The sequence below is a fragment of the Chlamydomonas reinhardtii genome, chromosome 6 (assembly GCF_000002595.2).
Source record: "Chlamydomonas reinhardtii strain CC-503 cw92 mt+ chromosome 6, whole genome shotgun sequence".
NCBI lineage: Eukaryota > Viridiplantae > Chlorophyta > Chlorophyceae > Chlamydomonadales > Chlamydomonadaceae > Chlamydomonas > Chlamydomonas reinhardtii.
Genome location: NC_057009.1, coordinates 4,700,109 through 4,724,342, shown reverse-complemented (window position 1 = coordinate 4,724,342; position 24,234 = coordinate 4,700,109). Strand labels below are relative to the sequence as shown.

At 60.4% G+C, this 24,234-nt stretch overlaps 2 protein-coding genes across 2 annotated transcripts; both read left to right on the top strand.

Annotated features, from left to right (window-relative positions):
- The first annotated feature begins 8,853 nt into the window (after positions 1-8,853).
- Positions 8,854-18,219, top strand: CHLRE_06g278292v5 (uncharacterized protein). The gene is made up of 13 exons (XM_043063210.1): positions 8,854-9,182; positions 9,402-9,518; positions 9,804-9,993; positions 10,374-10,924; positions 11,000-11,346; positions 11,910-12,075; positions 12,179-12,612; positions 12,864-13,380; positions 13,955-14,123; positions 14,436-15,235; positions 15,274-16,045; positions 16,264-17,062; positions 17,335-18,219. Exons 1-3 carry the CDS (start codon positions 9,175-9,177, stop codon positions 9,868-9,870), a joined length of 192 nt encoding a protein of 63 aa, XP_042923913.1. The 5' UTR covers positions 8,854-9,174; the 3' UTR covers positions 9,871-9,993; positions 10,374-10,924; positions 11,000-11,346; positions 11,910-12,075; positions 12,179-12,612; positions 12,864-13,380; positions 13,955-14,123; positions 14,436-15,235; positions 15,274-16,045; positions 16,264-17,062; positions 17,335-18,219.
- On the top strand, positions 8,854-18,219 carry CHLRE_06g278293v5 (uncharacterized protein). The gene is made up of 15 exons (XM_043063211.1): positions 8,854-9,182; positions 9,402-9,494; positions 9,804-9,993; positions 10,374-10,444; positions 10,764-10,803; positions 11,000-11,066; positions 11,292-11,346; positions 11,910-12,075; positions 12,179-12,612; positions 12,864-13,380; positions 13,955-14,123; positions 14,436-15,235; positions 15,274-16,045; positions 16,264-17,062; positions 17,335-18,219. The coding sequence occupies exons 3-8, from the start codon at positions 9,867-9,869 to the stop codon at positions 12,069-12,071; spliced, it is 522 nt and encodes a 173-aa protein (XP_042923914.1). The 5' UTR covers positions 8,854-9,182; positions 9,402-9,494; positions 9,804-9,866; the 3' UTR covers positions 12,072-12,075; positions 12,179-12,612; positions 12,864-13,380; positions 13,955-14,123; positions 14,436-15,235; positions 15,274-16,045; positions 16,264-17,062; positions 17,335-18,219.
- Positions 18,220-24,234: the final 6,015 nt, after the last annotated feature.

Genomic DNA, 24,234 nt, shown 5'->3' with positions numbered 1-24,234 from the left:
TAAAACAAAAGGAAGCAAGTCAAACAGCGCGAGAGAAATGACGTTGACTGTTTCAAAGCTGTGCAGAAGGAAAGGAGGATGCAAGAATAGCAAGAGAAGAGAGTAAAAAAAAGTATGACCGGGTGCACCGGCAGTGGCTGTATGCGTCCGCGGAGGGACTTGGGTTTGGGCCGCGCATGCTGCGCTGGATCCGCCTGCTCACTGCCAACGGCTCTGCCCGCGGGTGTGTGAACGGGATGCTCTCTGACGCCTTCCCAGTGCTGAACGGCTTGCCGCAGGGCAGCACCGCCTCACCACCCCTGTGGGTCATCCAGATGCAGCCACTGACGTCCTTTCTGCGGCAGCAGGTGGAGCAAGGGGCACTGCGCACGCCCCTGTTACCCAGTGGCGAGCAGGCGCCACCTTTTTTTTTTGAGGAATCATCCTTACAAGGTTGAACAGGGGCAGACGCGCTGCCCCCCTGCTGCCTGAAGACAGCCTGGTCCCCGAGACCAGAACCCTGACAGGGCAAGAAGAGAAGAAAAGAGAAGAAAACAGAAAGCAAACACCTCGAAAACCGCCACCAACCACCCCCATCCATCCCACCCCACCCCACCCCGACCCGGCAGACAGAGCAGGAGGCTGGCCCCCCCGCCCCCCGGGAGGGGTTTCACAAAAACACCGCCAGACCTAACCCAAGCACCAAACTACACCACAGCCTAACCGCAAGAACCACCACCACCGCGCGCCAGAAAAGAAAACACCAGCGGTATGCACTCGCCCCGCCCAAACCCACCCCACCCCCACAAGTCGGTTGCTTAAGCAACACCCCAGGAGAACCAGCAGAGGAGACACAAGCAGAAAACTAAACGGGCCAGATGTGGCGCTGACTAAGCGGGCTCCAGCCCGCTGCAAGACGCGCTGTGCAGGAAGGCCCACAGCCGCCCAGGCGCTGCGACGCCAGCCAGAGCTAAAACACATGGGCGCCAGATAAGCTGATGATGATAAAACGCCACGCCAGCGCCTGGAAAGAAACGCCGCCCAAAAGAAAACCTAGGGGGCCTGCACAGGTGATGCAAGCGTCAGCCGCAAGTTCAACTTCGGTGACCCACCCTGAACCTCCTCCACTTCACAAAGCGCGCCACCCGCCGACCAGATGGCAACAAAGTGCTCCAGCTTAGCCGCCTTGAGCTGTGCGGTGAGAAGCTGTGTGGGCAGAGCCGACAGGGTTTCAGGGGTTAGCGTGGCGGCAGTGAAACGCAGCTGCATCACCCTGCGCAGCTCGCTGACCACCTCCCGAACCACATGCTCCGACGTCTGCTTAGCAGGCTCGCGGGACCAGTACGCACACCAGACGGCGTACAAGAAGGTGGCCCGCAAAGTGCTCCACAGCAGCGCGCCCGCCCCCCGCGGGCCTGAGGCCCACATACCCATGCGGTCCCCCAGCATGAAGCTTGCGTCCATCACTGGCGGCGCCGCTGCCTGGGGCGCAACGCAGGCCCACAGCTGCTGCAGCCACGTCCTCGCCTGCGCATAAGCTGGACACTCCAGGAAGATGTGCGTTAGGCTGGCCCACGCCTGCGGGCCAGGTGGCCCGCAGGCGGGGTGAGGACAGTGCGCCCCCAACCCCCCGCACCCCGTGGTCACCTGTGGACGAATTCCCTTGCCCGCCCTGTACAGCCCACAAGGCAGGTAAGCATGTTGCAGCCGGTACACCAGCACCTTTGCCCCCCGACTGGCGTGGCTTTTTTTTTTTAAAAGTCATCCTTACAAGGTTGCGGTGGTAGACGCACTACCACCCTACTGCCAAGGCAGCCTGGATCATATCACAGAACCTCGATAGGGCCAGAGATCAGAGAAGAGAAGAGAAGTTTTTGTTCCACCACACACCTACTGGAAACCTCAACAGCCAGGTGACACCACACACCTACTGGAGTTCTCAACAGCTAGGTGACAACTACAGCCACTGCCATGACCACACAGATCATCTAGAGCTCTCCAGTTGACAGGCCCAGAGCTCCACTTGAATCTTGGATCTTGAACTTGAAAGCTCGCCAGTTGCAGGCCCAGAGCTCCAGCCTTGTACCCCAGAGACTCCCTGCACCACAGGGGGGGTCTACACACCACCAAGGTGTGGAAGGGTTTTGGTAAACCAGGGCCTTTCCTGGTGGGGTGACCGGGATTCGAACCCAGGATCTCTCGAGGCCTTAACGAAATCGGCTTGAGTGTCTTAACCATTTAGACGACCCCCCCTTTAAAAGCCTTGTACCCTAGAGACTCCCTGCACCACAGGGGGGGTCTACACACCACCAAGGTGTGGATGGGTTTTGGTAAACCAGGGCCCTTCCTGGTGGGGTGACCGGGATTCGAACCCAGGATCTCTCGAAGCCTTAACGAAATCGGCTTGAGTGTCTTACCGGCTGTCCGGCGTGGCTATCCCACAGCCTCCGCCACGTACCCCGCAGAAGGGACGCATCCGGGGGCGGCATGCGAGGGTCGCCCTCCACTGCCGCCGCTGCTGCCGCCACCGCCGTGGCAGGCCCCGTGCTAGGTCCCGCCCCGCCCGCCGCCTGCTCCTGCAGCCGCGCGGAACGCCGCGGCCCCCTTTTTTTTTGAGGAATCATCCTTACAAGGTTGAACAGGGGCAGACGCGCTGCCCCCCTGCTGCCTGAAAACAGCCTGGTCCCCGAGACCAGAACCCTGACAGGGCAAGAAGAGAAGAAAAGAGAAGAAGACAGAAAGCAAACACCTCAAAACCGCCACCAACCACCCCCATCCATCCCACCCCACCCCACCCCACCCCGACCCGGCAGACAGAGCAGGAGGCTGGCCCCCCCGCCCCCCGGGAGGGGTTTCACAAAAACACCGCCAGACCTAACCCAAGCACCAACCTACACCACAGCCTAGCCGCAAGAACCACCACCACCGCGCGCCAGAAAAGAAAACACCAGCGCTACGCACTCGCCCCGCCCAAACCCACCCCACCCCCACAAGTCGGTTGCTTAAGCAACACCCCAGGAGAACCGGCAGAGGAGACACAAGCAGAAGACTAATCGGGCCAGATGTGGCGCTGACTAAGCGGGCTCCAGCCCGCTGCAAGACGCGCTGTGCAGGAAGGCCCACAGCCGCCCAGGCGCTGTGACGCCAGCCAGAGCTAAAACACATGGGCGCCAGATAAGCTGATGACGATAGTACACCACGCCAGCGCCTGGAAAGAAACGCCGCCCAAAAGGAAACCTAGGGGGCCTGCACAGGTGATGCAAGCGTCAGCCGCAAGTTCAACTTCGGTGACCCACCCTGAACCTCCTCCACTTCACAAAGCGCGCCACCCGCCGTCCAGATGGCAACAAAGTGCTCCAGCTTAGCCGCCTTGAGCTGCGCGGTGAGAAGCTGTGTGGGCAGAGCCGACAGGGTTTCAGGGGTTAGCGTGGCGGCAGTGAAACGCAGCTGCATCACCCTGCGCAGCTCGCTGACCACCTCCCGAACCACATGCTCCGATGTCTGCTTAGCAGGCTCGCGGGACCAGTATGCACACCAGACGGCGTACAAGAAGGTGGCCCGCAAAGTGCTCCACAGCAGCGCGCCCGCCCCCCGCGGGCCTGAGGCCCACATACCCATGCGGTCCCCCAGCATGAAACCCGCGTCCGTCACTGGCGGCGCCGCTGCCTGGGGCGCAACGCAGGCCCACAGCTGCTGCAGCCACGTCCTCGCCTGCGCATAAGCTGGACACTCCAGGAAGATGTGCGTTAGGCTGGCCCACGCCCGCGGGCCAGGTGGCCCGCAGGCGGGGTGAGGACAGTGCGCCCCCAACCCCCCGCACCCCGTGGTCACCCGTGGACGAATTCCCTTGCCCGCCCTGTACAGCCCGCAAGGCAGGTAAGCATGTTGCAGCCGGTACACCAGCACCTTTGCCCCCCGACTAGCGTGGCTGTCCCACAGCCTCCGCCACGTACCCCGCAGAAGGGACGCATCCGGGGGCGGCATGCGAGGGTCGCCCTCCACCGCCGCCGCTGCTGCCGCCGCCGCCGTGGCAGGCCCAGTGCTAGGTCCCGCCCCTCCCGCCGCCTGCTCCTGCAGCCGCGCGGACCGCCGCGGCCCCTCACCCGACTGCTGGGACGGGGACGCATACGACTGCAGTTCTCGCGCCGGCGTGTTCTGCAGCCCGGCTGCCGCAGAGGTGCGGTGGAGCCAGGGGTCCAGAGCCACCGGGTTATTGTTGAAGTGCTGCGCCGCCGTGGTGGTCAGCTGCGCCGCTGCACGCTGCCACTCCGCCTCCCGCTCCGCCAGCCGCGACTGTGCCGCCGGCTGGGTCCCCGACCCCCCCGCCTGCTGTGCTGGCGCCGGGCACGGCATGGCTGCGGGGCGGGCCGGAGCCGGAGGTGCGGCCGGGTTAGCCGCGGTGATGGCCCGCCGCACGTCCCGCACCGTGTAGTCCGCCAAGCTGACACCCGCAATCCGGCAGTGCTCCGGGTGCACCACCACCCCAGCCTCCGGCGCCAGGAAGTACGGCGCCCGAGGCCACGCCCCTGCCCGTTCCCCTGGTGATGCTGCATCGTACGCCGCCCGCTCTTCAAAGGTCCACAGGTGCCGCGGCTTGCGGTGCTGCAGCACACAGGCAGGCTGCCACGCCCCATCCACCGCCGGGGGCAGCACGCCAGGTCCAGGCTCCAAGAGCCGCCCCGTGTAGTGGACGTAGGACACAGCCCCCGCAGCATTAGCCACCTCACCTGACTGCTGGGACGGGGACGCATACGACTGCAGTTCTCTCGCCGGCGTGTTCTGCAGCCCGGCTGCCGCAGAGGTGCGGTGGAGCCAGGGGTCCAGAGCCACCGGGTTATTGTGGAAATGCTGCGCCGCCGTGGTGGTCAGCTGCGCCGCTGCACACTGCCACGCCGCCTCCCGCTGCGCCAGCCGGAGGTGCGGCCGGGTTAGCCGCGGTGATGGCCCGCCGCACGTCCCGCACCCCCAGCCATTAAGAAGAATGTAATCTACTCTTGAAGCCTTCTAGCACACTCACTCGCGAGACACTAGATGGCCAAAGAGGAAGCGAGCAAACGGACACGACTGGACAAGCAAGTAGGCTCAGCGAGATGGTTTACTACCGCTATCACTCTGGGACTACTTGTTACAGTGACGGGAAGCGGCGCCAGGAACGCCGAGTCGGTCAACGTCGCAGAAGGGTACTCGTGCCTTGTGCTTACGCACGCGCCGAGCCACCCACGACTCTGCAATATGACAAGACCGACTCGGAAGCCCACGAGCCCTTCGCCGCACTGCCGAGAACAGCCGCCCGCATGCAAGCGACCCCGCACCCCCCCAGACCCCCGCCAGACACAGCAAAGTGCACAAGAACAAACACATGCATTTGAGGAGCCAGACCTGCTAAAACAAAGCGCGTCGAGCTCACTTGGAGCTGCAGCCATGCTCAGGAGACGTGCGCAGAGCACGTCGAGAATTATTAACAGCACTACAGCAATCAGCTGGGCTCTTGTTTTGCTTTCGACGCTCAGCTATATCTTCGCTCGTGCTCGCTGCGAGCTGAGCTGGGACATCCCCGGCCCTCAACAGAGCAAGCTAAAACTAAACAGCAACACAGCAACCAGTTGGGCTTTTGCTCTAACTACAATTTCCAGTTATATGCTCTCTTGCCGGCGCGGCGCCCGCCAAGCAACGCCCGGAGCCGACACACACATGCGACACGCTGGCAGCAAGAGCAAACGCATCAAACTAGCCACACCCGTTGTCAGAGCCATACACCTCCATGATAAACAGCACGACAACCGCTCCTGCCTCATCCATGCAACCAACAACCTGCTCGGGAAACGCCTTCTCACACCCGCCACAGTCTGCGCCGAATGGGAGCGGGGGTGGCAGCTCCTGCACTGCAACTCCCCAGCCTCAGTGCCCACCTGGGCGACCTACCTGACCGCCACCAGCATAGACTATGGCCTCATAAACCACTGCCTCAAAGCCAACACCTGTTCCCCCCTGCCAGGCCTCCCCCATGTCCAACTCACGGCATGCTCGTACCACGGGGGCCTAAACCAGCACGAAGCACTCAATGCCATCCCCTCCGAGTCCCGCCACATCGGCTTTATTCTTATCCACGGTGGCCACGCCCGAACTGTGAAACACGCAAACGGCCGCTGGTGGCTACACGACTCCAATGCACCACGCGCCATCCCCCTCACGAACGCCGACACTGCACAGCCAGGCTACTACCGGTGGGCGGACCTGGGGCGCGGCCTCACCCTCACCCTCACTTACACCCGACACCCCGAAGTATCAACCAACTTCAACATCCGGGACATCCCGCCAATCAGCCCCCCCACCACCCGCATCACCCTCTCACACGAGGGCATCCGCATCACCCCTGTCCGCACAAATGAGGTAAACCGCCAGCACGCAGGCACCAAACGCACACGCGCTCCAAACAGCAATGGTGCCTCCACCGCAAACAAAAACGGCCCCACATCCGCAGCCCTCGCACATGACCCCCCCATCAACCCTGCCGTCGCCCCCCCTGCCGGCCCCAAGACCACAAACTCCCCTAGCCCGCCTACGAGCGCCAACCCAGGCCCAGCCTGTCAAACCAAAACTGCCACACGCACTGTGCCCAAACCAGTGGGCCCCACAAAGCGCCCCGCCAGGCGTACGCCCAACCCCACCCCTAAACTCCGCAAACTCGCCACTGGCACCCCCAGCGCACCACCACCAGCCAAGAGACTCCACCAGACCACCATAGCAACAGCGCACAAAAGAAGACACACGGCCACACTCCAAAACACACCCAGCGAACCCGCAGACGGCCAAGCCCAGGCCAGCCCCTCCCCACCCCCCGACGGACGCATCTCCATCCTCACCCTCAACACCAGGGAACTGTTGAGTCACCATGAAAGCATCCTCCACACGGTCACCACACGCACCCCCGACATCCTCTTCCTCACCGAAACCAAAATTCCCACCCGCCTCCACTACAGCATGGGCAGCGCGAAAAAGGGCCTCTCCTCGCACTACCAAACCTACACCAGCAACGCACCCTACAACCCACGAGAGGGAACCCGCCCCCATGCCGGCGTCATGGTCGGTGTCACCCACCGCTTTAGCCGCCCGTCTGGCACCACAGACATGAATGCACACAACACAGACGCACGCCTGGCAGGCCACGTCTGCCACATACGCATTGCACCACCACACAGCACGCCAGTACACGCCATCGGCATATATGCCCCCAGCGACGACGCCACCCGCGCTGCAATCTACAAATACTGCACCGACCAAGCCGCCAAAACGACAGCCGCTAAAGAGCATCTCCTTATGGGAGGCGACTGGAACGCAGTGCTGTTCCCCTCCGACCGCAGCACGGGCGAGCTGAACGCTACGGACCGCGCCCACATTGCCTTCGCCACCTCTGCGGGCCTGCACCCAATAATAATAATAATATGTACGCGGTTCACGAAGGAGGCCGCGTTTCTTAAGGAGGAGTGAGTTTTGCTCACCCCACCGTGTCAAAAGGTGGAAAGTTAGCCTGGATCGCGAGGGCTGGGGCCAGCAGCCGTGGCGCCGCCAGTGGGGCCGACTTGGCGTGAGTTCACAATCCCCATTTCGCGCTCAAGGCGGTAGTAGAGAAGGGATGTGGTGCGCAGGCTGATGACACTGTGCATGTGTATGCGCGAGCAGCAGGATTTTGCTGATGTGGTGGTGGCACCCAGCGACCGAAGGAGGGGTTCCAAGGTGTTTGACACAGTGCCGCCGTGGCCCAGCGTAACAATCTGCTCCTTTTTATATACTACGTCCCAGCCTGCATCCCGCAGGGCGTCGGCTAGGCGAGTGTGCTGGGCTTGTTTCTGGTCACACTTTTCGCTGTGGTGGAGGTCCGATGTGTAACCAACTTCTATCAGGTAGACTTTGTGTTGCCGTCGGCCGGCGGTTGTAAGGCCGCGGGGCCCACTAGCCCCCACGTTGGAGCGTGGTAGGGATGGGATGAACAGGATGTCAGGCCTCATCCTTTTTCGGTCGGCCTCGGGGATATTGTTGCGCAGCATCCATTTGGGGGGGCAGGTGCCCGCACAGTATTCGGGGCGTGCATCTGCACTGCTTGCGTCCATCAACATGTACCCGCCACCGTTGGCGCCATGGTGCAGGCATTCCGCGATCATACGGACGGCGGCATTGTGTTTGGCGATGCGGGCCCCAACAAGTTGGGGGTGCGCACAGTGGCCGGCAAGGTGGCCTGCGTTGCCCCGTTCGGGGGGGGATCCAGCGCGCTGGTGAATCAGGGCGCAGAGTGCACATGTGTCACTTGCACGTAGTTTGAACAGCGCAAGCCGGGCGGGGCAGATGAGGCCTCCCTGTCTGGCGTTCTGGATGAAGCGTCGGAGGCTGTGCCCAGCGCCGGGGTGCGTCATGTAGGCGGTGCTGGCCCTGGTGTCCAGGTGTGGGGCGGACTCCGCCCACTTGGTCGTGTAGAGTGTGTGTTTGGAATGACCGCCATGGGAGGAAGGGTCTAGTGTTTTCAGGAGGCCCCGATTGAGGTCCGAGATGTAGTGCACGGTGGTAGAGCCGTCTTCCCGCGTCCGGGTCGTTGCTGGCCACCAGTGTGTGGCGTGGGGGTTATTGTCAGCGAGCTCCGAGACGTCAGCCGGTTTAGTGCTTGTAGCTACGTCTGCTGCACCTTTATTGGCTTCTTCATTACCGTGCAGACCCGTGTGAGAAACGACTTTAAGGAAAACGGTGTGTGCGTCCCTCTTCGCTCGTGCATGGAGCAAATCGGCGATCGAACTCAGAAGTGCCTTATGTTTGCTCAGATGTAAGCGGCGTGGTTCGTTAATAGCCCGTTTAATTAGATACAAGCTTGCAGCTGAGTCACTGGCAATGGTTAGCGTTTTCTTCGCGAACATACTAGTTTCACCTCCGAATTCTTCCAGGGCTGCATGAATTGCAGCGAGCTCGGCGCGTGTAATAGTGTTAGTGCAGCCAAATCCATTTGGGTTTACGTAGACCACACGGTCTTTATGCCAAGCACAAGCCCCAGCCACTTGTAGTTCTCTACCGTTTTCAGTTGTTATCTTGGATACCGAGCCATCGGTCCATACAATTTCCTCGGGGTTGTGGGCCAGCGGCAGTGTACGTTGGAATTGTGTCCGATTCAACCTCGGTGTCGCTGGAGCTTCGTCAGGCGTGACCATAGTGGCAATGTTCTGGTGAGTTGCGAGGTACTTGGCATGTTTGGAGATGTGACGTGGGATGTGGGGACACGACGTGTTTAACGTACCTGACCCGAGGTGGGTGTCAGCGACGGTTGCGGGCGCGTGGGGACCGGCTACCAGTGAGGAGCGAAGGCCTTTCCAGCTCTGCGTGAAGGCGTTTAGCCCAGCTGTGTTGCCAACGGCAACCAGTATGGCTCCGCGTTGCTTCTGCAGGGGCACGTCAGTGCCGAGTCCAGGCTCCATCCCAGCTGTGCCTGGGGAGTCCAGTTCTCCGTTCGTCCAGGTGGCGAGTCGGCGGCAGAGCGGGTGGGTTAGCCACTGTGTGTGTGGGTAAGTTGCGCACTTTGGGAGGACTAGAATGGTCAGTGTGGGTTCCGGGGAGTTGTTGACTGTCTCGGCACTGGCGAGGGCCCATACGAGGGCCTGTCGTGAGGCATCGGGGTTTGCAGGAGGGTGTGCATAGTGGAGCCCCGTCCATGCAGTGCTGTAGGCATCGTGTTGGGCGCCGAACACCACATCAGCGGCTTCCCGGCTCCAGTATTCATCGGCATCGGTCGTGTGGTTCAGGGGCGAGGCAAACATTTCCTTGACCCTCCCCCTGCCGGTGTTTCGCAGGCTGCGCACAACGGCTCGGACGGTTGCCGAGGGGAGGGACGTCTGGTGCTGTGGTGCCGTCTTATGATCAGTTTGCCCCGGGTCGCGCCGGTATCTGTGCAGCAGGGCAGCCACCGCCTCCTCGAAGGCCTTGGTCCGGTTGTTGCTGGTCCGGTTGAAGCTTTCCCAGAGCGTTTGAAGGCGTGCGTAGGTGAGCATGCCAAGCCAACGTCCGCTGGGTTCATAGACATGGGCCTCTCGGGGGAGGGCCCGGCCTGCTGTGGGGGTAGTGATGGCGTAGCTGCCTGGGGGGGAAACGTCGTGGTAGGGATCGCTGGGGACGGTAAAGATGATGGTTGCTGCGCGGGTCACCCGTGCACGCGTTGCTTGATCGTCCGGGTCGTCATCGTGTCGGCCCTGACGTTGCCGCATTGTCAGGTTGCGATCCTTTGGAGGCCGTGTGGGGCGGGCGGGTGCATCAGGTCCCGCAGCAAGTCGGTTGGTGTATTCTGAGATCAGCTCCTCCCACTCGAGGTCATGCTTAAGGTCACGCTCACGCTCATTGCTGTTTGCCCACGTAACTTGGCGCAGGAGACGAGTCGACCTCGATGAAAAGAGGGCCGCACGTGGGGCATGTGTTGTCTCGAGTGGCCCGGGCGCAGGTGCGGTGGGCGGCGCGTGTGCGGGTAGGATGCCGGCGGGTTGGGCCGCTGTTGCTGTGTCTGCGTCTGTCGTGCCGGCCCCGTCCGGGTGGGGCTGCGTCGCGCGTGGGCGAGCCTGCAGTGGGTGCTTGAAGCAGCGCACGTCTGTGACCGTGGCGTAGCCCATGCGTGAGAAGGCGGTGACTAGGCCAGGTGGGATAACAGATGGCTTCCATTGGACCGCGAAGTATGGCTCGCGGGTGTTGGTTGTGTCCTCGCCCGCTTTGCGTTTGCGTGCAATTTCCTTATCTGTGACAGTTTGTTGGTTTGTGCGGTACAGGATGGCCGCCAGCTCCTGGCCATCATTATCCAGGTCGTAGGTAAGCTGCGCATCTCCGTTGGTGCAGTCATCAGTAGGAGGGTGGACCAGGTCCTTGACTACACGTTCCCGGGCTAGTTTCCAGAGTGTTTGCTTGCCCCGCCAGTGAGACAGCCTGAGTGGTGAGGCTTGCTGCCTATCGTCCGCTTCCATCAGGTCGTGCTGACTATCGTCCACTTCCATTTGGTCGTGCTCAGGTGCTGCGGCGTCGACATCCATTGGGTCCTCAGCGGCGGCCGCGGCTGGCTGCCCTTGGTGGAGAAGGTAGGTTTGCACGGCGCCAGTAGACGGCGTGGTCGCATTCGCAGTGAGCAGAGTGGTTATTGTGGGGGCCAGGGGCCGTTGCGTGCGGGTAACCGGGGTTCGGTTGTTGAATGAAGGGGGGTCCCTTGGGTGGGGCTTGCAGAGGTGGTTGTGCCTGCTCATGTCTTTTGCCAGGGCCGTGAACACTGAACGTGCCGTTTCGTACCCACGTGTGCCAACGGCCAGGCTTTCGTCTCCATTTGTGAGGCGCATAGCCGTGCTGATTGCGGCTTTATCACCGGTGAGCAGGTCGTCGGGTGTTGTGCGCGTGTTTTCTGCAATGCGGGCCTTTTGGGCGGCGTGTTTCGTGACGCGGCGGGAGTGGGCAGTTGGGTGTGTGGGAGTACGCATGACGGGCGTCTTCCGTGGCCGGGTCCGCAGGTTGGCTTCGGGTTGGGCGACGGGAGCTGCGGTATCCGCGGCTGGGGCAGGAGTTGGGGCCATCTGCCCCAAGGCAGTTGGCGTGTATTGCAAGGGCGGGTTGTGATAGAGTGGGCTGGCTTCTTCGATGTCCATTTGGGTTGTTGTGTTTGGGGCTGGGGTGAGGGGCTGTGGGGCGGGGCCTCCCGTCATGAGTGCGGTGAGGGGTGGTGCCATGCCTGGGGGTCGAGGGTCGTTCCGTGCGGAGAGGGCCTGGAGTTCTTCCAGGGGTGGGATCACACGCTGGGTAGGCGGAAGCGGGTTCGGGCTCCCGTGTTTTTCCGGTGGCATTTGGTCTCCGTCCAATCCCGCCGTGGCAACCAGGGCCAGACTCAGCCTGTTGAGTGCAACCTTGTGTTTGTGGCGGACCCTGCTTGCCCCCAGGAGTTTCTCGAGCTCCCGGGTGCTAATCAGATGGCGGCTCGTATTGCGGTCGACCAAGTGGCTGAATTCGAGCTGGAGTTCCGCGAGCGGGAGCACGTGTTCGACAGAGAGGGGTGCTGCCGCACGCGCTGCAGCTGCGGCGTCCAAAGCCTCGACAATTGACCAGGTAGGGGTGGTATACGGTGTGCCCTTGTAAAAGAGCTGTATACCATGCTCACGAGCGAGGGTCATCTGTTGCAGAGTTGTGAAGAAGCGCCCTCTGTCTGCAGGTAGGTGGTGTGCGAGGCTCGTACCCGCCAGGCTATGCTGCCGTGGCAGGAGGGCACGGGTAACCACGCCCAGTCGGCCTGTGTCGTTTAGAGCAAGGACAAGCGCGCGGTTGGCCACACGCGCGTACTGGGGTAAGAGTGAGCCCAGTCCTAGGCCATATTCATCGATTGGGAGAAGGGTGGTACGGGTAGGGAAGCTGCGTGGCAGCCCGTAGCACCGTTTTGCGTAACCGGCCAGTGCAGCGTCAAAGTTTGCGATGTCCTGTTTCGTGTATGGCATCGCAGCAAATGCATAGGCGATTGAGGTGTGGACGCATTGCTGCAGCATGCGTAGGCGTTGTGCCGGCGTGGCCAGTGACGTGGCTATGGCCGTGCCCTTTTCTTTCACAGTTTCCGTGACGCGGGAGACTTGCGCCTTCCAGTCTAGTGAGAAGGTGAGTTGCACCCCCAGGTATTTGTAGGGTTTTGTGGGCGGGTAGTACGGTACAGTGGTGTTACCAATTCGTAGCTTGTTAGTCAGTTCACGGTGCATCGCGTTCAGCGTGGCTTGGCCGGTGGGTCCGTCGAGGGTCGGGGTGGACCGGGACTTGTTGTGCCAGATGGCGGTAGCTGCGCACTTGGTGTGATTGACTCGCAGGCTTGCCCAGTCTGCATAGTCCGAGATTTTGTCACATTGGATCTGCAGGTCTTCCAGCGTTGTGGTCAGGGCCGCCAAGTCGTCAGCGTACGCGGCGGCGCTGCAATGGTACCGTGCATTGTCCTCCGGGCTGAGGCATCCGTAGCGGTAGCCCCGCCCACCTGCGTGGAGCCACCGCACAAGCGGTTCCATGAACAAGATAAACAGTACCGGTGACAGGGTGTCACCTTGCACTGTGCCACGTTCTATTGGGATGGCGGATGTGCATCCATGTTCAGTACGAATGCGGGTGGTGGCGTGCGCGTATAGGTTGCGAACTGCGCATATCAGGTCGTCAGGCAGGCCCAGATCGAACATAATCTGGAGTAGCCTGTCCTGATCGATTGTGTTAAACGCAGAGCTGTAGTCAACATACACTGCGTATACGTCTTTCCCATACAGGGCAGCGTCCTCCAGTACATGCACAAGGTTCAGTATCTGCCGTTCCGTGTTGCAGTAGGCCCGGAAGCCCTCCTGTGATTCGCTGAACAGCTGGAGTGGGCCTGCCAGTTCACCGATGCCCAGGGTGAGCATAGAAGTGTACAGTTTATAGCAAGTGTTGGCTAGAGCGATGGGCCTCTTGTTCTTGATGTCAAGAGCGTCCCCAGGTTTTGGGAGCAGGACCGTGTCTGAAGTGGCCCAGGACTCCGGGATTGTGGACTTGACGTACATGATCTTCAGTGTGTTGTGTAGGGCTCGCTTCATGCCGTGAGGCAAGATGCGGAGCAGCTCGTTCGGAATGCCGTCTGGGCCCGTGGCTTTGTTACGAGAGAGGTGGGCGATACAGTGGTCGAAGTTGGCGGGGTCTGCCATGCTAGAAAGCATGGAGTGTGCTTCCGGGTGCCTGTTACGCTCAAGCGTAAAGGCGTCCGTAGCGTTAGGTAGTTCGAACGGGTACCCACGCGTTGCGCCGGGCGACAGGCGATATTCGCCTGTGCGGGGCCCTCGTGGGGGTGCTGACAGTTTGCGGAAGTGCCCTTCCAGGGCGGTTAGAATGCTGGGAGGGTCGGTTACCACCTCGCCTGTTTCAGGGTTGCGGACCGCGGGGAGGCCACGTTCGGTTGCTTCTTTCTGAAAGATGCGTTTGTGCCCTTGCGCAGGCCTGGTGGCGAGCGTGTGCTGGAGGGCAGCGGCAGCAGCTTCACGCTGCGCTTTGGCTCGGTCCGCCACCAACTGGCGGTGTTGGGCTTGGCAGTCCTTTATCTGACCTCGTATGGCGGCAGCCTCTCCTTCCGTTGTTGTGTCTGGCGCTGCACCGCCGGCTGTCAGGTTAGTGAGGGTTTGCTTGAGTTCCACCTCCTTGTCCCATAATGGTTTAAGATGTCGGGCAGCTGACCGGGAAAGATGGTGTTTCCCGGTGAGTGGCGGTTTTAGTGTGCACTCTTCAAGTAGGCAGGTGAGGCCGTCTTCGAGAGCCTTGCCTAACCGCTCAGCCAACTGGTTCACGTCGGTTTGTTGTACAATTCTGTTGTGCGCCAAGTCCCATTGCATTGTATTTGCCGGGTAGGTGGTTGGGTTTTTAGTGTGCTGTTTTAGAGCATTGTCAATCACCTGCACCGCGCCCTTGCTGGCATTGTGCAGGTCTGCCGTGGCCTCGACCATTATGTCCTCCAAGTGGGCGGCAGCGGCGGCCAGCTGCTTCTTGGTGATTGGAAGCGTCACGCGAGACCAGCGTGGGCTGTCTTCAGATGTTGTTGCTGGTGGCGCTGCGGGCTGCGGTGCTTCCCATAGGTGCAGCGCGTCAGCAGGCAGTTTTACGTGTACAGGTTTATGGTCAAAGTTACCCGCGACTGTACTTACGTGCTCGTGTGGGCTGGGGCACGCGGTGAGCGTTGTCGTGCACATGAGTATGTCATCTATGCGGCTGCGGTGCGTTGTGACACCATGTTGTGTTTGTTCATAGGACCATTCGCCCTCTGTGGTCATGGTGCCTCGTGCGGGTAATAAGCCAGTTTGTGCCAGAAAGCGTTGGTGTAGTCGGTCAGCAGAGTCAAGCGGCCCTGTGCGATCTGCAGCGTTAGCTACAGCATTGAAGTCTCCCGCCACAACCAGGTGTTGTTCACAGGCGCTGGTGTGTGTCAGGGTGGTCTGGCAGTAATGGTAGATGGCCTTGCGGATTGCCGTGTCTTCGGGCGCGTATACACCCAGGACTGTAAGGGGCGTGCTGCCCCGTGTGCGGATCTGAATGTGCGACACATAGCCGTGTAGGGTGACTGGAGGAGTGTGGTGGGTAACACTATTCAGGTTACTGTACCGTGTGGACACGGCAATGGCGACGCCGGCGCTGCCTCTTTCCGTGGTGTTACGTGGAACAGAGCTGCAGTACAGGCGGTACCCTTCATTCATAAAGGCTCGCTTTAGTGGGTCGTGTCGGTGGCCAAGCTTAGTTTCAGTCAAAATCACAATATCGGCGTTCCAGGCAGCAAGATTGCAGAGTGTGAAGCTCAGGTTTCCCGGGGCACCTGCGGCTGTTACTTGTGAGAGTAGGCCCCGTACGTTGTGTGTGACAAGATGTAGTGTGCGGGCCTGTGTTTGGTCTGGGCTAGGTTGTGCGGTAGTTGTGTCTTGCCGTGCTGTTGGTGCGGTTTGCTGTCGTTTGAATAGGTCGGTGAGCGTGTTTGTGCGCCCTGTCCAGCGGGCCAGCGCTGTCCCATTGGTGGCGGTGGCGGCGGCCAGGGTACGTATGGTTCGTATTTGGGCGGTTATGTTTGGGGCGAGGCGTTGGGCAGCATTTGTTGTGTTGTTTGGGCTTGTAGCAGTGTTCCTTTGTTCAGGTTGAGTGATGTCTATTTCAATGGGGGCATTTGTGCGGTCTGTTGGTGCTGCTGTGGGCAGTGGCCTTGCTTCTTGTGGAAAGATGTTGTAGCAAGGGCCGAGTGTATTGCGCACGGCCTCCATGTCTACAGTGGAGACGGTGCCGAGGTAGTAAATATGGCCTTCCATAGCACTCCATCCATCGTCTTCAAGGAGAGTGTTGTGGAGTGGTGTATTTTCTGAATCGACTATGCGCCATTGGCCTGCCTCAAGGCGGACTGCATAGACATGGGGCCGGCTATTCATGAGGACATTGAAGCCAAGGCGGCGCGCCTCACGTGGTAATGCGGCGAGTACGGAGTCTTTGGAATGAGGGGGATCCCCTGGTGTGTCAAAATGTGACACGGCGCAGCGCATGACTAAACGCTTGTTGGGAAGTGCGTTTGCATTCCCGATTGTGGCGTTATAGTAAAGGTAGTGGTTGATGATGCTCATGTCAAACCTGCCCGCTTGTGTGTAGGCGTTTGCCCACCCGTCGCGGTTTGGGTGTTGCATTTGGTTCAGTACAGCTGTTACTGCGTTGGCATGTCTCAGCACATTGAACGGATCAATCCAGGAGAATCCTAGCATGTTATTTATGGCATGGATGCCGCAGAATCCGAGTTGCTGTGTCTGGCGGTAGCTTGTGTTTGAGAGCCCGGGGGGGTAGTGTAGTGGCTGTGGACGGGTCGGATTGGCGGATTGGGCTGTTGTTTGGCGGACAGCTGGCCGGGTCTCCCAGGCCCCCCGTAGGGGTGGTGACCTTGTGGGACCCGGAAGTGGGGTGTGTGCCATGGTGGAGTGGGGTGCACTTGTGAGCCACAGGGCAGCCTGCCCCATGGAGGCCGAGCCAGTGACCATAGTCGGAACCCATGCTTGCAGGGCGGTGACCGGCTGGTGGTCTGTGCAGAGAGATGGGAGGTGTGTGTACATTGCACACAAGGTGATTAGCATGGCTACTGTGCCTATGACGGCATTTCTGTATGGCCATATGGCTGGTGCATGCCGGCGGGCCAGGTGTGCGCTGTACAGGAGCATTGCCAGGGCCAGAATAGTGCCGTCAGTTGCAATTGTTAGTGCGGCGATCCCGAGTGGGATGGCGGCTGCACTGTAGAAAAGCATAAGGAAGCAGAATGGAGTCATAGCGAGGCTGATGCAGAGCGGTCCAATAAGTAGAGTGGTCAGCGCAGCCCCATTGGCATACAGCTCTGTTGCCGCTGTCGTCGTGTGTGTTTTCCTGCCAGCAGCACGTAGGTGTTTCAAGAGCAGGAAGGCAAGCATGACAGTAGCTAGTGCCGTTGTGCCAATTATGAGAGCATTCAGTGTAAGTCGTGTGCACGTCGCTGCCCATACTAGGAATTGCTTTAGGGGGGTGGAGAGTCGGCTGCATGTGCCTAGGAATAGCTTCAGCGTCAGTGAGTGCCCTTGGTATGCAGCTCGCACCAGCCCATTTCCCATCCAATGTGCTAGGGTTATCATCGAAATATGAGCACAGAGTGAGTACCAGTCATGTTCAGCCTTACACACAACCACTGGGTACGGCCCAATCAGACTCTCTCCGCAAGCAAGCGCAATCTCAGTAGTAAACCGCATGCTGTCCATCCAGGCGCTCCTGGCGGTCTTCATTGAATCACTTAATACCACCCTTATAAGCTTAACGTGACGCGACATACTCTCAGTATTGCAGCTGGTGGTGCCGGCTAGTCGTGTCACACTGTGAAGGCCCTCGTGGGCCACTTGCAGTGTACTCTCGACGTGGCGGGCAATGGCGAGCCGTTGGAGTCTAGGCAGCCTCTGACTGCCGATGGCAGTTAAAGCTATACGACTGTATTGTTTTCCAAGGGTATGTGTGCTTGTTTTTAAGTCCTGTCGGTGCAGAGTGGAGGTGTTTTCTGGATCTTTGTTGTGGGTCCCCCTTTCCTCAGTGGTATTATTAGCACGTTGTGTTAAGTATTGAGAGCATGAATGGCTAATTTGGGGTTGAAACTTCTTGTCCAACTTGGGCGAGGGAACTTGGGAAATTTTCTTGTGTTGGAGCCCTTGTTTCTCAAGTTCACTGCTGCGTTCTTGGTGTATTTGATCATCCGGAGTCGTCTGTGAGGCTGTGCCCGGGCAGGCTCCCAGGTCGAGTCCATTGTTTGCCCCGGAATGCCGCTCCCTGCCCTGCTTGGCGAGAATGTCGCAATTGCCTAGTAATATCAGCACCAGCATCAGCCAGCCCCTGATTCCTTTGGTCCAGCGTCCCGCCTTCGCTGGCATGTGTCGCGATCCCTGCTTCTTGCCCTCCACGATAGCACCGTTTGTGATAGTCTGAGTGTCAGCCGCCGAGCAAGGTGCCGTTCTGGTGGGTACACAATTGCCGTCACGGTGCAGCCACGAGGGACTGACGGATCGGCAAAAGGCTTTGCACACAGTGGTCCCCTTGCTCGTTTGGGCTTTAAATAGAACGTCCATATTCTGCTGCGGCATGCACAGCTCCTATGTTCGCCTATTTCACTTGTTCAGAAATTCAAACCGAGCTCGTTGGTGTATGTTGGGCGTAGTGTAGCAGTATGTATCTAAATGTCTTTTAAGCGGCCAATGACAGCCAATTCCCACCCGCCTCCACTACAGCATGGGCAGCGCGAAAAAGGGCCTCTCCTCGCACTACCAAACCTACACCAGCAACGCACCCTACAACCCACGAGAGGGAACCCGCCCCCATGCCGGCGTCATGGTCGGTGTCACCCACCGCTTTAGCCGCCCGTCTGGCACCACAGACATGAATGCACACAACACAGACGCACGCCTGGCAGGCCACGTCTGCCACATACGCATTGCACCACCACACAGCACGCCAGTACACGCCATCGGCATATATGCCCCCAGCGACGACGCCACCCGCGCTGCAATCTACAAATACTGCACCGACCAAGCCGCCAAAACGACAGCCGCTAAAGAGCATCTCCTTATGGGAGGCGACTGGAACGCAGTGCTGTTCCCCTCCGACCGCAGCACGGGCGAGCTGAACGCTACGGACCGCGCCCACATTGCCTTCGCCACCTCTGCGGGCCTGCACCCACTCACACCGCCCACACACGACCACCCCCGGCCCCACACATACCTACAAGACCAAGCCACGGCACCGCACATGAGCCGCATTGACGACCTACTAGTAAGCCACCACACACACGCCATCATCACTACAACAGGAGGTGGACAGGAAGCGGTGCATGAATGCGGTGATGCCCTCGACCACCGTGCTCTCCTCTCCAGCGTCCCCCTCGCTGCCCTCCGCCTCTACCCCTTCCCCACGGCACCTGCCGCCCCCTCCGATCCTGACGCATGGGTAAACTACCATCCACCAACCAAAGACCAACGCGAGAAAGCGCGCATCAAGATGGAAGAAACCATTGGGCAAGAGATCGCCGACCTACTGAACACGCTACACCCCGCACACCTCGCCATCACCAATAAGCTATACCCTGCCGGCCTCACCCCTGCCCAAGCCGAGCGGAACACCCCAAGCCCTGCGGAATTCCGCGCCCTTCCCGAAGTTAGTGCAGCCGACACCACGTCCATCAGCAACACACTCGAATCCATCCTCCAAAAGTGCCTGGACGTTCTCAAAACCTACTGCGACAAGAAACCGCCGCGCGCCAGCACTACAAGCCCACGACACCACACGTCAAAAACAGTGACGCGCCTCCTGACTGCCACCAGCAAGCTCAAAGAACGACTCACAGCCGCCCTTACTGTCACAAACGCAGCGGGCGCCACCCCACCCACCACCTCACCTCACCCCGCCCCGACGCCCCCACCCAACACCACCAGTCCCACACCTACCCCGCCGACCCCCGCAGAAGCCGACACACCCACCGCCATCCGGAGTCAACTACTCAACGCACGCACCCTCCTCCGTGCCGCAAAAAAGGAAGCAAGGAAACTCAACACCAAACGGGCAGCCCGCGCCTTCCGACGACTGGTTGCAACACAGCCAAAGCGCGCACACCAGAAGATCTTCGATGAAACGGACCAGCCACGCGGCACGCCCGCCCTCACTGACCCCACCACCAAAGAAGTCCACACCGCACCCGAGAAAATCCTGAGCAGCATCCACCAGCACTTCACCGCTCAACTCCTCCCAATCAATGGCCCCCGCACAGGACACTACGACATACCCCACAGCGAGAAACAGTACCCCTGGAGCCGGCCCGACGCACCTGATCGTATGCCGGCCCTATCCAAGCCAACCGACGCACCCGCCACCCTACTGCCCGGCATAGCCGACAGCACAACGTTCTTTGGCTGCGTCAACCACCTGTCCCGCCGCAAGGCCCCGGGGCCCGATGGAATACCCAACGAACTCCTCCAGACAATACCAACCAACCTGCAGACAGCCATCCACCAACTCATGACCCTCATGTGGGTGAAAGCGCACATCCCTACACACTGGACACAGTCCGACACCGTCCTCCTACCCAAGAAGGGAGACCCCCTGCTGATACAGAATAAGCGGCCTATCGCGCTGGCCAACACCCTCTACAAGCTGTACACCTCTCTCATCACCGTAAACGCCGCCCTGTTTAGCGAACAAGCCCACATTTTCACGGAGTCACAAGAAGGATTTCTCAGAGGCCGCAATACCGAACGGCAAGTCCAAAACCTGCTCCACGCAATAGAGGACGCCGCCACCACCGGACGCGACCTCTTCCTACTGTACATTGACTTCACCTCCGCATTTAACACGATCGACCATGACAAACTGCTCATCGTCATGCACGATCTAGGCTACCCCACCGACCTGATTGAGGTGGTACGGGACCTCTACGGCAAGGCAGCCACCAGCGTTCGCACTGAGCACGGCACCACGCCCCCCATCCCCATCCAACGAGGCACAGTGCAGGGTGACGTCCTATCACCCCTACTGTTCATCATCTTTATTGAACCGCTGCTCCGGTGGCTACACGTTGGCGGGCGCGGGTACCAATACGGATGCCTCACCAAAGCCGAAAACGACAAGCATAACCTCAGCTCCGGCGCCTTCGCTGATGACCTGGTCACAGCCACAACCCAAATCTCAAATCTACGAATCCAAGTTGAAAAAATTGAGAAATACGCAGCATGGGGCGGTTTGAAGGTCAACGTCTCCAAATGCCAACTACAAGGCATACTCCACGGCCGCGCGCGCGCCGACCCCACCCTTGGCGGCCCCCGCAGCAAGCCCCACCAGGCAGCGCTCGCCCGGATGCTAGAAGGCCAAATCCGCATAGACGGCACCGCTATCCCATACAAGCCCCCGCATGAATCTTACAAATACCTCGGCATCCACATCACCCCTACCCTAGACTGGAGCGCACAAGTACAGTACATCCGGGAAAAGATTAAGAAGCGAGGGCAACGCATCGCCACATCACTTGCCACACCAGACCAAAAGCTCCGAATGATACAATTTACCATCCACCCAGCAGTGGCCTACAGCCTCCCGTTCATGCCGTACAGCACACATGACGTCACCAGCCTCGACTCCCTGATTGCCAGCACCGCCAAAATGTGCTACGGCCTGAAACGAGGCTTCCCCACCCGCGCTATCCTCCAACCCACCAACGCCCTTGGCCTGGGCGTAGGCAGCATCCGCGAGCTGTATGTCCGCCGCGCCGGCAAGGCTCTCGTCCAGGCCCTGAACGATGGAGGCAGGCTGGGCGCCGTCACCCGCGCCATGCTCCACCTGCAACACAGCGTGGCACAGAAGATACCCGCAGATCAGCTCCGCACACAATGCCGCTTCTATACCAGCCTGCGACAGCTGTCGCTGATCACAGACGCGGGCCTGGAGCTGACCCAACAGGGCAGCGCATACCACACTACACTACACGGTTTGTCGGCCCTCCTTGCACGCACCGTGCCGCCAGGCGCCGACGCGGAACAGGCCCTGCCCTTCCGATTGATTCAACCCCTCCTTGAACTCACCAGCGACTTCCGCGAGCTCCTCACTCCGGACCGCACCTGCGTCATCGATGCCAACACTCTAAGAAACACATGGCCGAGGGCCCAAAGGCGGCACAGGCTAGCCCTCAACCGTCTCACTCTCGCACTCCACGCTGAAACCCGAGCTCGTGCCAAAACCCACAACAGCACCGCTCCCCTCACCGCTGCCCAGCGCACTCTTCCAGATGGACACACCTTCACTGGCCTCCACACGGCCCACACCGCACCTGCCGCCGTCGACTGGGGCACGCTTAACCGCTTCCTCCGCCAGCGCGCCCCCGCCACCGGACAGACTGCCAACGCCGGAGAAACCGCCGCGGCCACCACCGCCGCCGCCACCACCGCGGCGGCCGAGCCTGCGGAGGACCACCACGCCGGCGAGAACCATGCACCTGCACAAACACGCCGGCCAGGCACACAGCAACGTAAGCGGGCTTGCATTAAGATGGTCAGGGAACCTGAAGGTCGTGGATCACCGCCTGCTAATGCGCCCGCAGCATTTGATTGGGATCCATCGCTCGACCCGCTTACAGAAGCACACTGCGCAGACCTGATCCATACCGCCCCTAGCCTCCTCGGCAAATCCAAGCCCCAAAACCCCGCGGCACACCTCAGAGGCCTGCTCCTCGGCCCCACACCCCCAGCCACATTCACACACCGACACAAGCTCAGTCAGGAGGAGCAAGACGCGTACCTAGCCGCCACGTCCGACACATGGAAGCACTTCAGCGAAACCTACCGCACCAAAGCCCTAACCACCACCAACACCCTATACGGGCAACAGGAGCGAGTACAACAAGTGATAGCGCACACCACCAGCAAAGGCGCGCCCTTTTACCGAGTCCAGTGGGAACCCACCGTCATCACCCCCGGCTCCCTCACCCTCTACGCCCGCAACCGCTACCGCCCCAAACCCGGCGGCCTTACCTGGCTCCTCACCCCAGGTAACGAACCTCGCGTCCTTGTGGAATGGGAAGACTTGGAAGAACCCGCCGCTATCCTGGATGCACAAGACAACAAGCAGGAACTCCTAGACGCCCTTCACGCCCGCCTCGCTGTCCCCCTGGGCCCCCGCCCCCCACCCCCCGCTACGGACACCCACCTCAGCCACGACCAGCGACAGGGCCGCTGGACAGACTCCAGCAATGACACAGCACGAGGGCAGCGCACTCTGCGCCACTACGTGGATATCAACGTTGAGCCCTGCAACCCTAGCCGAGACATCCACCCCACGCAAGCATACACCGTCCAGCTCGGTACAGTCCTCGACCCCGGCTCCCCGGCATGCGGCACCCACCTGGCGCATGTCTACGACCCCCGCGGACGGTGCATAGGCACCATCAGCGCAGAGCGGCTCAGCCTCCTGTGGCAACGCTACCAGCATGCACAAACAACCTGGCCCGAAGTGCACGCCAAGCACGATCAGGGCAGAGGCTTTGCGGCCGCCATCGCCCGCCTGCTCCTCCGATACAAACCCGGGGGCGGCTCCAAATCCCACCCTGTTACCGAAAAAGGCGAACGCATGCTGTGTGAAGGACTGACGCAAACCCTGCACACAGCAATAGGCAGCACAACGGAGCTCTTCGCATCACCCCTTAACGTCTCGGACGCCGCCACCACCTACTACACACTGTACGAAGAAGACATGCTCTTTGGGGCCAACTATGATGCATACTCACAGCCGTGGGATGGAGTTGCTGTCGCCTGCCCCGAACCCAACACCGAAGACGGAGCTCACGCAGTCCGCTGGGCACTAGCATGGGCCGAACACACCGAAACCCTTACAAACACCCGCAACCCGCCAACCACTGCCACGCTGCTCATCCTCCCCACCCAACGCAACGCGCCATACACACGATACCTCGCCCACCCCAGAGTCACACTCCTTGGCAGCATCTCCGCCACAGCAACACACGCCCTTCTCGGCCAGATCCACAACGACACAGGCATCACCCTAAAACACGACCTAGTGCTGATCAGCAATACACCCGGAGCCCAACTCGCCCAGCCCATCCGCGACGCCCTAGGCACATCCCTATACCTCTCGGGCATGCCCGTCGACCCGCAGCCCCAACTCACGTGGGCCCACACGCGATGGGTAACCAAGCAAGTCCGCCGGATGACCCGCACCCGTCCGGCGGCACCCCGGGTAACACCCCCTCCCGTACCGGCCACGCCAGCCACCCTGGCCCCCTTCGCGGCCACCCAGCCCCTCCGCCTCAATCCCTATGAAGGCTTCTACACCGATGGCTCAGTGCAGAAGGACGCCCTCGGTCAGCCCAGCGCGTGGGGGGCCGCAGCGATTGATGCCCGCACGCTGCGCTGCTATCAAATCGACGTCAACCCTGGGCAACACGGCTGTAACACCATCACACGCTGCGAGCTCTCGGCCATACACCAAGTGCTCAAGCTAGACGAAGTGCAAGCGCTCCCCGAAGTCACAGTATACACTGACTCCGCTGCGTCGCTGTTCCTCATCCGCAAAACAATCAACCAGCCCCAACTCCTCACCTTCAGCAAACACAAAGCGCTGCTGGATAACATCCTCGCGCTCCTGAAACGCCGCTCCCACGCCGGCCGCCGGACTAATCTCCTCAAGGTCAAAGCACATTCAGGGATT

Coding starts and splice junctions, on each gene's coding strand:
- CHLRE_06g278292v5 (XM_043063210.1), top strand. Junction 9,519..9,803: donor GTTAGCCACTGTGTGTGTGG/GTAAGTTGCGCA, acceptor GGTGTTTCGCAG/GCTGCGCACAACGGCTCGGA.
- CHLRE_06g278293v5 (XM_043063211.1), top strand. CDS start 9,867: ATGATCAGTTTGCCCCGGGTCGCGCCGGTATCTGTGCAGCAGGGCAGC. Junction 10,804..10,999: donor CATCATTATCCAGGTCGTAG/GTAAGCTGCGCA, acceptor GGTCGTGCTCAG/GTGCTGCGGCGTCGACATCC. Junction 11,347..11,909: donor TGATTGCGGCTTTATCACCG/GTGAGCAGGTCG, acceptor GCTTGCCCCCAG/GAGTTTCTCGAGCTCCCGGG.